Source organism: Canis aureus, chromosome 6 (assembly GCF_053574225.1).
Source record: "Canis aureus isolate CA01 chromosome 6, VMU_Caureus_v.1.0, whole genome shotgun sequence".
NCBI lineage: Eukaryota > Metazoa > Chordata > Mammalia > Carnivora > Canidae > Canis > Canis aureus.
Window position 1 is genome coordinate 50830568 of NC_135616.1, and position 12394 is coordinate 50842961.

The window sequence follows — 12394 nt, forward strand, 5'->3', positions numbered from 1 at the left end:
TGATCTCAGGGTTGTGGGTTTGAGCCCTGTGATAGGCTCCGCAGGGAGTCTGCTTGAGACTTTCTCCCCCTCTCCCTCCCCATCGCTTGCTCACTCTCTCTCTCTCAAATAAATAAATAAATCTTAAAAAAATTTAAAAAGGAGTTGTCACCTGTGTTGAATGCTCTAAGGTAATATGACAGAGTTTCTATCAGCAGCATGGAGGTATCACCGACTTTGACACAGTTTTGAGGGAGTGGGGGGAGCAGAAGCCAGACTGGGCCATGAAACCAAACATGGAGATAACTATTTCAACAAACCTGCTCTCACAGAATTGGGCTGGTGGCTGGGGAGCTGTGGGGACAGTCATGTCTGTGGTGGTTAACAGTCTAGGGATTAGTTGGGTGGTTCAAAAAGGGATAACCAGCAGAGCAAGCAGTGCCACTGCAACGAGGGTGATTTAAAGCCTCATGATTGTTTCTTAGCCATTTCTCACAGTAACTTTGTGAAGAATTGTTAATAAGTTAATAAACCTTATCAAAACAAGGTTCCAGAAACCAGAAATAATCTAGTTTCTTTCCTTCCATGCTTAACTACCTCGCTTCCCTCAGTGATTCACAAAATACTAAATTCTTTATTATTATTTTTTCAGATTTTATTTATTCATGAGAGACACACAAAGAGAGAGGCAGAAACCTAGGCAGAGGGAGAAGCTGACTCCCTGCAAGGAGCCTGATGTAGGACTGGATCCCAGGATCCCAGGATCACACCCTGAGCCAAAGGCAGATGTTCAACCGCTAAGTCACCCAGGCCTCCCCAAATACCAAATTCTTTCTTCAGTCTTTCCCTTGAGTGCACACTTAGCTGTCCCTGGGATGTGATACTCATGTAAATGTGAGGCCTGTTCTTGTTTTAGAGCTTTAGTGAGTTGCATTATAACTGCAGTGTCAGGCGGTGCTTGTGGAAAATCTGCCTGTCCTGGTATCATCTCCAGTAAACATCTTTAGGTGTGTGGGTTTCCCTATTTATGATGTATTTAGGGCACTAGCAGAGGAAACACCTAATTGGATTTGAAGGCTGGACCTAGTGTTGCGGTGACAGGCCTTGCAAGGTATGGGTGTGAGACCTGAATCTGTCACAAGTAGAAATAAAAGCCCATTATGGCAAATATTACCCTGTCTCGATGTGGATGTCCTCCAAAGCATAGCTTGTCCTGAGACAAGCACCAGGGGCAGGTAGTTTGGAAGGTAATCTCAGGAGGAACAAGTTAGAAAGTAGGGAAAGAGATAAAGGAGAAAAGGCAAAAAGGTGGAGTGCCAGATGCAGAGGTCCTGCTGTGATCACCTGGGCTTAATATTGCTGGAGAATTCTGAGATACTGTGTGGACCATGTCTCAGATTCGCCCACCAGGAGGGGTGGCTGGGCCATTTATATCTCCATCCTGTTAACTCCCCCATCCCAGCTCCAGGGTGGTAACACCCTGCCCCCAAAACACACACGTGCACACATGCGCACATGAAAAGGCACTTGAGGATGTCTACCCCAGGTGTAGGTGGATTCAGGTAGGTAAGGGAACATGAGGTGGGGCGTTATGACACAGCCCATGTTACAACCTCCAAATTTATGTATTGCAAAAGATATCCCCTGCAGTGGTGACCAGAAGAGTCTTGTTGGTATTAACTCCAATTCTGGGTACTCCTGAACACTTCATGGATTCCTTGGTTTCTGTCCACATAACTCTTCCTTTATCAGTAAGCTGGATTGTAATTGATAAAGGGCCTACAGGGTGGGGAGAAGCCCTGAAGACTAATAATGAGACATCAAGCCATTGCTCTTCAGTAGCCTTTCCTACCTTTCAGTGATCATGCCTCTCCCCGGAGAGCTTTTGGAAAAATTATCCAACCTCTCACCACCACCAAGCTGGTAGGTGTCTGTTTTCCCTTACGCCTGGGGTTCTCAATCAGGGATCCACAGCCAATGGCTGAGCTTCTGGTCTTCATAACCGCCCTAGAACCTTTGTTAACTTTTCTGCATATGGGCATATGAAGAGAGGCTCTGTGGCAGTCATATTCTTGAGAAGGTCTGTGACACCAAAGTAGAATAAGAACCACTATCCTGGTTGGTTAAGCAAGGGTCTTTTTTCTATTGTACTTATTAACTTCATGTAGAAGGTTCGAGAAAAGGCAAGAATGCTCACTGGAAATAGAGGGGAAGCCTGGCTGCCAAAACAAATCCCCACAGGGTAGCACCCGCCCCCCCCCCCGCCCCCAGAGTCCTCCATACTTGCCACAGGTCCAAGGTCTAACTTGAGATCATGTAGAGGACATCTTCCTAGATGTAGGCTATAATGAGGGAGGCTTCCAGGGAAGCAAGAGATCAGAACAAAGGAATAAAGCTCTGGATTTGCACCGTCCACAACGCCAGGCTCTCACAGTTGTGATGGGGATGTTCCTGCCTCAGGTGGAACCCGGGCCTCAGAACACGTCTTACCTGCTCTGTGTGTAACTGGGGTTTGCCAACCGTGCCTTTGAGTCTCCTGTTGCTCACCTCCAGGATTAGCCAGTCTGAGGATTTGCCTTTCTTTCCCTCTTAGGACATTCAATCTTGATATCTTTAGGTCTTTTTCTTGAAAAATCACCAAGAATGCATATCTCAGCTCCAGTTTTTTCTATGTTAATTTCATACATTAATGCCCACAGTGCCGCCCTTTTTCCTGCTCCCTGAATACAGACTCCTTAGAGACTCTGAGAACCCTTTTTTGTTCTTGTTGAGGGGAGGATGCAATTTGACAAGGCACGGGTAAAATTTCATCAAAAGCCACCTGCTTGTCCACCCTGGCAAGGCAGATGTACAGAAGAGCTGTGCGGGGCCGCGCCCTCGGCCAGGAGGACTTGTTGGCTTCTGCGCCGCTCACAGCACAGTGAGGAGCCAGGACGATGGCTAACCCACGCCATCTGGGCAGGGACCGCGGTAGGTTATTTAGCACCTGCTATGCGTCCCAGGCACAGTGCTTGGTGCTGGCAACGCAAAGACAAATAAGACAGGGTCTGTGACCTGCTGTGACCTCTGTGTGAATGAGAGAAACGGCAGATGAACAAACCAGAGCATACTGTCCTGTTAGGATAGAGGTAAGAGTAAGGTGACTGGGGAGCACTGTGTGTGTGTGGGGGGAAGTGCGGGGGCCCAGGATGGGAAGAGAATAGGCATTTTCCAGGACAAGGTGGGGAGTGGCGTCAGGAACACAGGCAGAGGGAGAAGCAGGCCCCATGCAGGGAGCCCAATGTGGGCCTCTATCCCGGGACTCCAGGACCACGCACCCAGCTGAAGGCAGGCGCTAAACCGCTGAGCCACCCAGGGATCCCCATCTTTTTCTTTTTTAAGAAGAAAAAAAATTTATTTATTTATTCATGAGAGACACACAGAGAGAGGTAGAGACACAGGCAGGGGGAGAAGCAGGCTCCATGCAGGGAGCCCGATGCGGGACTTGATCTCAGGACCCTGGGATCAGGCCCTGAGCCCAAGGCAGACACTCAACCACTGAGCCACCCAGGCGTCCCAGGAATTCTGTTTTCTTATGCTTGGAGGCTAGGGTGCGTGAGCAAAAGGAGAGAGGAGTCCCAAAAAGAAGGTACGAATCATCGAGAAGTCGCTCACAATTCAACTGTAGGTGGTGTGGACCCACATGCATTAGCTTCCTGGGGCTGTTGTAAGAAATTACGACAAACTTGGTGGCTTGAAACCCCAGAAACTCATTCTCAGGAGAAAGCCTGAAATTGAGGAGGTATTGGTGGGCCTGCGCTCGTGCAGGGGCTTGAGGGGATTCTTTCTCTGCTTCTTCCGGCATCTAGCAGCTGCCAGACTCAAATTCCTTTACTTGTGGCCCTTCGGTGTCTTCCCCAGGGTCATCACCTCACCTTCCCTCCCGCTGTGTGAGTATCCCTCCACCTCCTGCTTTCAGGATACACACGGATCGTGTGGGGGCCGCCCGGATGCACCAGGATGATCTACCCAACCCTTGATTTTTTAAAAAAAATTATTTATTTATTTATGAGAGAGAGAGAGACAGAGACAGAGACATCGGCAGAGGGATAAGCAGGCTCCCCAAGGGGATCCCGATGCGGGACTAGATCCCAGGACCTCAGGATCATGACCTGAGCCAAAGGCAGATGCTCAACCACTGAGCCACCACGGCGGCCGGCCAACTTGAGATTCTTAATCACGTGGGCTGAAGCCCTTTTCTTTCCCTGCCGTATAAGATAACATTTTTGGATTCCAGACGTTAGACACAGATTATCTTGTGGGGTCAGTTTTCAGTTTTCTGCATTGTGGGAGATTTTAGCAAGGCAACAGCTCAACTGACTTCAGTTCACAAAGATCCCTCAGGCGATGGTGTGGCGCATCGGAAAGGACATCATTTACTAAGAGCTGCGGAACAGCGTGGTGAGTGGAGGGGAGCCACGGCAAGGTCAGTGTGTCTAGCCAGGGTGGCAGCCTGGGGGTTGCTCAGGGAGGGACTCAGGAATCCCAGTGCATGATGCCAAGCCTCAGCGTCCTCATCTGTGAAAGCTGGATTATCACAACTGTACCCACCTCTCGGGCCTGCCGGAGGGAGAGAGCTAAATGTGACACAAGCCAGGTGACGGGCGCATGAGCAGGACTCCCCAAAGCACACTGATTCTGACTTGCATTCTGGAATCAGGCTCCTGAGCACAGATGGCTCGAAAGTGGTGAGATGGGGCACATTCCATCCCCTGGCCTCTGACCGACTGGTCGGCAGAATTCTGGTACTTGGTGGGATGCTTTTGCTGCATTCACAGGCAGAAATCACCTACAAGTCATGCTTTCTTAGACCTCCAGAGCCTGCCAATGACTTTGAACTCTAAATTTCATACACATTTAGCAGGAATAATGCATTTTTCATTTTAAAGTGTATTGTTGGGCAGCCCTGGTGGCTCAGTGGTTTAGCACCAACTTCAGCCCAGGGGTGTGATCCTGGAGACCCGGGATTGAGTCCCACATGGGGCTCCCTGCATGGAGTCTGCTTCTCCCTCTGCCTGTGTCTCAGCCTCTCTCTCCCTGTCTCTCTCTCATGAATAAATAAATAAAATCTTAAAAAAAAACAAAACTAAACTAAAGTGTAGTGTTTACAGGAGCGCCTGGGTGGCTCACTCGGTGAAGTGTCTGCCTTTGGCTCAGGTTGTGATTCCGGGGTTCTGGGATTGAGACCCAGTCCAGCCCCATGCTCAGTGGGGAGTCTGCTTCTCTGTCTGCCCCTCCCCTCTGCTCCTGCACTCTCTCTCTCTCAAATAAATAAAATCTTTTTTTTAAAAAAAGTGTAGTGTTTACAGTCAATCAGTATGTATTAGTTAAGGAGTATGTGCAGTTGACTATGCTTGAGTGATTGTGTCAGGAGGCCAGGCTGGAAAGTCCTTTGGCCCCATTTAAAGGGTCCTTGAGTGTCAGTTGAGGCCTTCAGACTTGACGATGAGGCAGTGAGAGGCCAATGGGCACCCCTGAGTAGAGGGTGTGACCCAATGGACAGGGCGCAGGAAGGTGATCACAGCTGTGGTAGTGGCTGGTTGGGTTTGAGGGAGAAGTAAGGCCGAGGCAGGGAGGTCCTTCTGGAAGCTGGTGCAACTCTTGTATGTGAGGTGACTGGGATGGAAGCACAGGGAATGGAGGGGAGAGAAAGACTTGCTGGGAATCGGCTTTCAGAGGACTAGTGTGTGACAGGGCAGGTTCACGTGGCAGGCAACAGAATTGTAACAACACAACTTGGGAGGGATTGGCAGGCAGAGTTGCTGCAGGTTTTTCTTGCCCTGGTGGTAGGAGTGTCTTAGGAGGAGCGAGTTACCACATGTTTGTGGAGACTGGAAGTTCTGGGGGTCCCTGAAGAAGACCAGGCTCTACCCCTACTGTCCTGGGAGAATAATCAGCCTTCTGTGCTGACTGTTAAAAGAAGAGGCTGCCTGGCCATGAGGGGGCTACAGAGCCTTGTAGGCAACTGGATGGGAGTGGCTGCAGATGCAGGAGGGGCTGGGGGCAGCTGAGTGTTCAAGTCCTTGAAGGGGGGCTCTGAGGAGGGGTGGGTGGAGGAAGGATCCTTCCATGGCCATGGCATGGGGATGGCGGTGGTGGGTGAAGGAGCCCCTAGTTGAAATACAGGCCCTGGACATCAGAGGGGAGCACCCACCTATCTGCTCTGGTGCCCATCCCAGTACCTGGTCTTCTCACTCCTAATCCCCATCACTATGACAACTGTCTCTTCCCTCAGTTCCTTACTCAGCTCGGGCCTCTGCATAGAACCTGTTTGTTCAAAACCCCCCAGGCTAGCTGCTGCTCTGGGATGGAACTTCTACACCCTCTTGGCCACTCCCTCCCTCCCTTTCCTGTCTTTTTCTCCCTCTTTTCCTTTCCTCACCCTCTTTTAAAAATAATCTTTTGAGGCGAAATGTACATAACACAAAATTAACCTTTTCAAAGTGAACAATTCAGTTGTATTTAGTGCGTTCACAATACTGTGCAATAACCACCTCTATCTTGTTCCAAAATATTTTCATCTCCTTGACCAGTGTCTCCCCAGTCCTCCTCTCCCTATAGCCCCTAGCAACCACCAATCTGCTTTCTGTTTCCATAGATTCATCTGTTCTGGATATTTCATATAAATAGCATCACGTAATATGTAACTTTTTGTGTCTATATTTATTTTGAATAGCAGGTAGATTCACAAGGTACATAATTGAAAAGTCAGTAGATACGCAGTGAAAAATTCTCTGCTCCATGGTCACCTAATCTTTCTCCTGGAGGTAAAGAGTGACCTCAGTAGTTTTTGTTTGTTTATTCTTTTTGTTTTTCTATCCTTCCAGATACAGTTTATGCAAATATAAGTAAATGTAGATATGTCTACACACATTCTCTCTGTCATCTACTTATCTCTTTAGGTCTGATTTTTTTTTCTCCTAACAATATATCTTGGACATAATTCCATATCAACATATAAAGAGCTTCCTCCTTCTTCTTTAATGACTGTTTTGTATTCTTGTGAATGGATATACCATAATTTATGTAACCATTTTTCCCTGATGGACTTTTAGGTTGTTTCCAATCTTTGGGTATTATAAACAATGTAACAATGAGTCACTTGCACATGGGCCAATATATAGATAAATCAGGAGTCTGATATTCTGGTTTCGAACTTTGATACATTTAGGGAAAAATAAGAGTGGAGTCCTGTTATATTATATAATAAGGAACATTCATGGATTGGGAAATATGCATCAGACACTGTGCAAAGCATTTTTAAGCAGCTTTTATTGTGTGATACAATTTATATACCATAAAATTCACTCATTTAAAGTGTACAATTTAATGTTTTTTAGTATTTTTCAGAGTTATGCAACCGTCATCATAATCGATTTTAGAACATTTTACCACCCCAGAAGAAACCCTTTACCCACTAGCTATCACTTCCCATGCTCCTCTGCCCCCAAACGGTGGAAACCACATTTTCTTCTTGTCTCTGGATTTGCCCATTATGGGCATCTCATACAGATGAAATCATACGATATGTGGTCTTTTATGTGTGGCTTCTCTCCTTTAGCACAATGTTTTCAAGGTTCATCCATGTTGTAACAATTGTCATTATTCCTTTCCTTTTTATTGAAGAATAATATTTCATTGTATGGAATTACCACACTTTGTTTATCCATTCATCAGTTGATGTATATTTGCTTATGGTGTAGGAAAGCGGTTCAGTGTCATTCTGTCTTACATGAATCTTCAGCTGTCCCAGCATCATTTGTTGAAAAGATATGCTATGCATTTTATACTCATTATCTCATTCACTTCCGGTAAGACTCTATGAGCAGGTATTACTAATATTCTCCTTTTACAAATGAAAAAAAACAAGTGTTAGAAAGATTAAATAACTTTTCCACGGTCACTAATAAATGGAGAAGTCTAGAATTTAAACACATGTCCTCTGATGCCTGAGGATAAAGGTCTAAAGGATTTTGTAAGGTGTAAAGGCCTGGAGAAATGTGTTGTTGTTGAAACCCTGGAAGGAATAAGCTTTCCAAAGGTGAGTGTGTAAAGAGAGAAAATAGAGGGTAGACAACTCAGCCTTGAGAAATACCCATTCTAGGTTTGGGAAAAAGAAAGGAAGCTAAAGAACTGGTTGTTGAGACGGGCTCACGGGACCACTGCTTCTCAGACTTATGGACTTCACAGATGTAGTTTTCACAACGTAACAACTAATACTTTGACATTTTACCATACTATGTATGCAGCTCACAGAGGTATCAGGGCAAGGCACATGAACAGAGTTATGGAAGACGAAAATATTTATTATGCTAAGAATATGAAAAGAAAACCCTACATTTTCCTATCATTATCATTCCAGAAAATCAACAGATTTTACAGAAAAAAGAACAATTCTTCCCACATGTGCATATTATATCAACACGCATGCATTACAGCTTGTCATATACATCATATTAAATATTTCCTAAGCATTCATCTATCTGTGCCATGTAGGTACTGTGGCATTATTTTAGTCTTTTTTCATTTCCCTGATAAAATGGTCAAACCTCACCACAGACTGGCATTTTTGACTTTATCCACCTTGACAGCAGAAACTGAATATTTCTTCATTGGCACATAACATTCAATAAATGTTTTCCAATCGAATTACAGACAGACTAAAAGAATGAATTTGCAACCTTGAGAACAAGAGAAAGAGAAAGTTTTAAGATGGTCACGTGTAATGTTCCTCAGACATTATATAACTACTAGCATAGCTGCAGAACTAGTAAAATTGGCTCCAGTGCAAATCCTAATATTTTGTCTCCTTTCCTCTTCTAGTCCCGAGAACAACTCAAAGTGCTTCCCTCCTCTTTCCAGCAGGAAAGGAGGTTGGTCTCTAACGTTCCTTGAAGGCAGGGATAATGTCCGTTTAGTTCTACATCTGCATGTCAAACATCTGGTATTGTGCCAGGTATTCAGTAGGTGCTCAATCAACGTGGAAGGAATGAATGACTATGTGAGGCTAAGTCAGTGGGGAGACAGGGAGGCTGCCCTGGAGAGGGGACCTGGAGTGATCTCCCAGGGAAAAGGGACCAGAACCAGGCTTTCCCTGCAGTAAGGTCCACACACGCTCGCATCCTGCCTCATGTAGAGCTGCCTCTCCCTTCCACATCAGGCTGAGAGAGCCTGCATTAAGAGCTCTGCTATAGACACAGCTGCCTGGGCTACAGGGTCTGTAAATCTCCTGCTCTGGTAATTTCATCACCACTAAACAGAAAATCTGTTCACTGATGCTTTGGTGGCAGGCTTGATTTTCTCCTATTTGGAAACATGTCTTTTTACATCTAGAACTAAGCTAACATTTTCACCTAGGCAACCCAAGTTCTTTGACCAGGCCTGGGAAACAGAAAAAATGGGAGCCCCTATGTCAGATGCCTAAATCCTTAAAAGCTGTAAATCAAGCTAAACAGTTGTTCAATAAATTATGTTTGATCCTCCTACATTGACAGATAAGTATGGCTTTTATATGACTAAAAATTGGAAAAATATCAAAGATGACAAATATCAATTGTTATTACCAAATTAGACTATATTATAGTAATATAAATTCAATTTCAAAATAAAAGCTATGATTTATTTTTTAAAAATATTTTATTTTTTTTAAAGATTTATTTATTTATTTATTCATTCATTCAGAGAGAGAGAGAGAGACAGGCAGAGGGAGAAGCGGGCTCCATGCAGGGAGCCCAACCTGGGACTCGATCACAGGCCTCCAGGATCACGCCCTGGGCTGCAGGTGGTGCTAAACCGCTGCACCACCAGGGCTGCCCTATTTATTTTTTAATGAGAGACACACAGAGAGAAGCAGAGATATAGGCAGAGGGAAAAGCAGGGTTCCTGCAGAGAGCCTGATGCTGAACCTGATGCTGGACCTCTGGATCACGCCCTGAGCAGAAGGCAGACGCTCAACCACTGAGCCACCCAGGTGCCCCAAAAGCTATTTTTTTTAAAAAAGATTTTATTTATTTGAGAGAGAGAGAATGAGCAGGGGAGAGAGAGAAGCAGGCTGCCCATTGAGCAGGGAGTCTGACTCAGGGCTGCATCCCAGGACCCAGGATCATGACCTGAGCTGAAGGCAGAGGCTTAACCGACTGAGCCACTCAGGTGCCCCCAAAGCTATTTTTTAAGTTTTCAAGAGCTATTTTTCTAAAATATTAAAAATCATCCACAAAAGTTAAAGGAAAGAAATATAATTTATAATTAACATGTTAAAAATTAAATTTTAAGTATTTACAGTTAAAATTTTTGACTTTGAAAATGTAATGAAATCTTTTTAAATGTTATTATGAAAAAGCTATTTGTTTCCATGTCTTTGAATTAGTCCCATATTCCATGTATGTTATACCTAGACGTACATATATACACATTAGAGAGTAATATGAAGTGTTTAATAATGAAAAATATTTCTTAGCCTCTGTGAACCGTTGCAATTTCTGCACTAATTTTTGGGAGTACTTCTGGAATTTTATATTAGAGAAACAGAAAAATGGAGACTTGGTGCTGCCAGGAAACAGCATGCTGTTATATAAGCATCTATTGCATTCAAGGTGCCTCAGTGGAAGGATATGACAGGTGGATTTGTTTTCTAAGTGTTGCCCTTCCTGCCAATCTGTTACAATTCACACAACTGCAAAAGCATTCACGAAGTTTCTCCTTCCCTCCTTCCTTCTTTCACTTAATGATATTTACTGAGCACTATTTTCTAGGTGCTTTTCTGGATTGTCAGGATAAAGAATGCGTGGAACTGTGAGGACCTCACAAGGAGACGCTTGAACATGAATAACGGTAATAGTGTGAGATTTAAAATGTGGTGGGAGCACAGAGGATGGAGCAACTGCCGTGTCAGTGTGGGCTGAGCTGGAGAAGGCTTCAGAGGAGATAGCAGAGTAGAACTGGCTTCCATTAGATGCCACAGGATGCCTACCGCATTCCAGGCTCTCCTTGCACACCGCCACGTGTACTTTGCACAAAAACTTTCAGAGGTACTCATTCATGTCCATTTTACAGACGAGAATATTGAGGACCAGAAAGGTTAAGGAACTTGTTCAATGCCACATTGCTGGTAAGCGATGGTTATATCGTTCCAACTCCCAGATCTTCCTAACTTCACGATGGATGAACTTCCCACTCTGCCTGAGTATTTGAGGAGTCTCGAAGGATGTGTCGGAATTTACCTGAGTGGAACAAGGGGGGTAAGGATCAACAGGGAAAACACAACAGCATTTTTAAAAAAAATTTATTCATGATAGTCATCAGAGAGAGAGAGAGAGAGAGAGAGAGAGGCAGAGACACAGGCAGAGGGAGAAGCAGGCTCCATGCACCGGGAGCCCGACGTGGGGATTCGATCCCGGGTCTCCAGGATCACGCCCTGGGCCAAAGGCAGGCGCCAAACCGCTGCACCACCCAGGGATCCCCACAACAGCATTTGTTATTGGAGATCTGAGATGTAAACTAGAATTATGCCTAAGCAGGTTTGAGTCTCCTTACAGATGAAATCACGTTAAGGGGTGTAACTACAGCCATCTGAGTGACTTGAATAGGGTCCCGAGCAAATCCCTTTGCCTGATTTATAATTCTTAACAGGACCAAGTGCTTGGTAACATCTCAATTCTCTCCACCCAGACACACATTCCTACTCTTTCACTAGTGTTGTATGTGTGTGTGTGTGTGTGTGTGTGTTGGGGGGGGGGTTGTTGGGGGCCAGCAGCGGGGCAGATTCTCCAGCGTGTGCTCCCGGCAGCCTCACTGTGGATTTGCTTTTCTGAGCCGAGCTAATCTTGAAGTTAGCTTCCCAGGCATTCCCGGGCAGCGGCCCGAGATGAGATGCGAGCCTGCGTGCTGCCTCCCGGCCTGTCCGGGGGCTACGCGGGCCACCCGGATTCTCCCGCGGGGGACCATCGGCGCAGGAGCCGGTTCCAGCGCAGCTCCGCAGGCTACTAGGCCTTTCCCCATGCCCTCACCCAAGTTCTTCAAGTTTTTGCCCAGATCACACCTCTAGCAGCGTTTTCAGTTGGGATCACAGTAGCTCGGTCTAGACTAAGTCACAAGTGATTTAAAAATAAATCGTTTCCCTGGAAGCCACCTGGAGTAAGTTCAATCTAGAGCAGGCTGTGCGGCAACGTTAAGGAGAAAAACACTCCGACGCCTGGAAGGGACGCAGCGTGGGTGGACCGAGCCCCGAAGGGCCGGGAAGGGGGCGTGTCCGGCTTGGACCTCGGCGCGGGAGCAGCTCCAGGCGGGGCCGACCCCGGGGCCGACCCCGCCCCCCCCCCCCCCCCCCGCAGTCGGCCCGGGAGCCGCTGCGCGCCTGCGCGGGCGGCCGCCAGGTGGG

At 46.2% G+C, this 12394-nt stretch overlaps 1 protein-coding gene and 1 long non-coding RNA gene across 2 annotated transcripts in view; both read left to right on the forward strand.

The window, feature by feature from the left end:
* The window catches only part of TIPRL (TOR signaling pathway regulator), a 39617-nt gene extending 37266 nt beyond the window's left edge, over nt 1-2351 (forward strand). Inside the window, exon 7 of the mRNA XM_077901560.1 lies at nt 632-2351. Coding sequence (XP_077757686.1) covers nt 632-679 — 48 coding nt within the window. The 3' untranslated portion in view covers nt 680-2351. The remainder of the gene's footprint in view (nt 1-631) is intronic.
* Nucleotides 2352-6123: 3772 nt separating this feature from the next.
* LOC144316087 (uncharacterized) lies at nt 6124-12144 on the forward strand. Its single transcript, XR_013381881.1, has 2 exons — nt 6124-8891; nt 10770-12144. It is a non-coding gene; the product is annotated as an uncharacterized LOC144316087 (long non-coding RNA).
* The last annotated feature ends 250 nt before the right edge of the window (nt 12145-12394 follow it).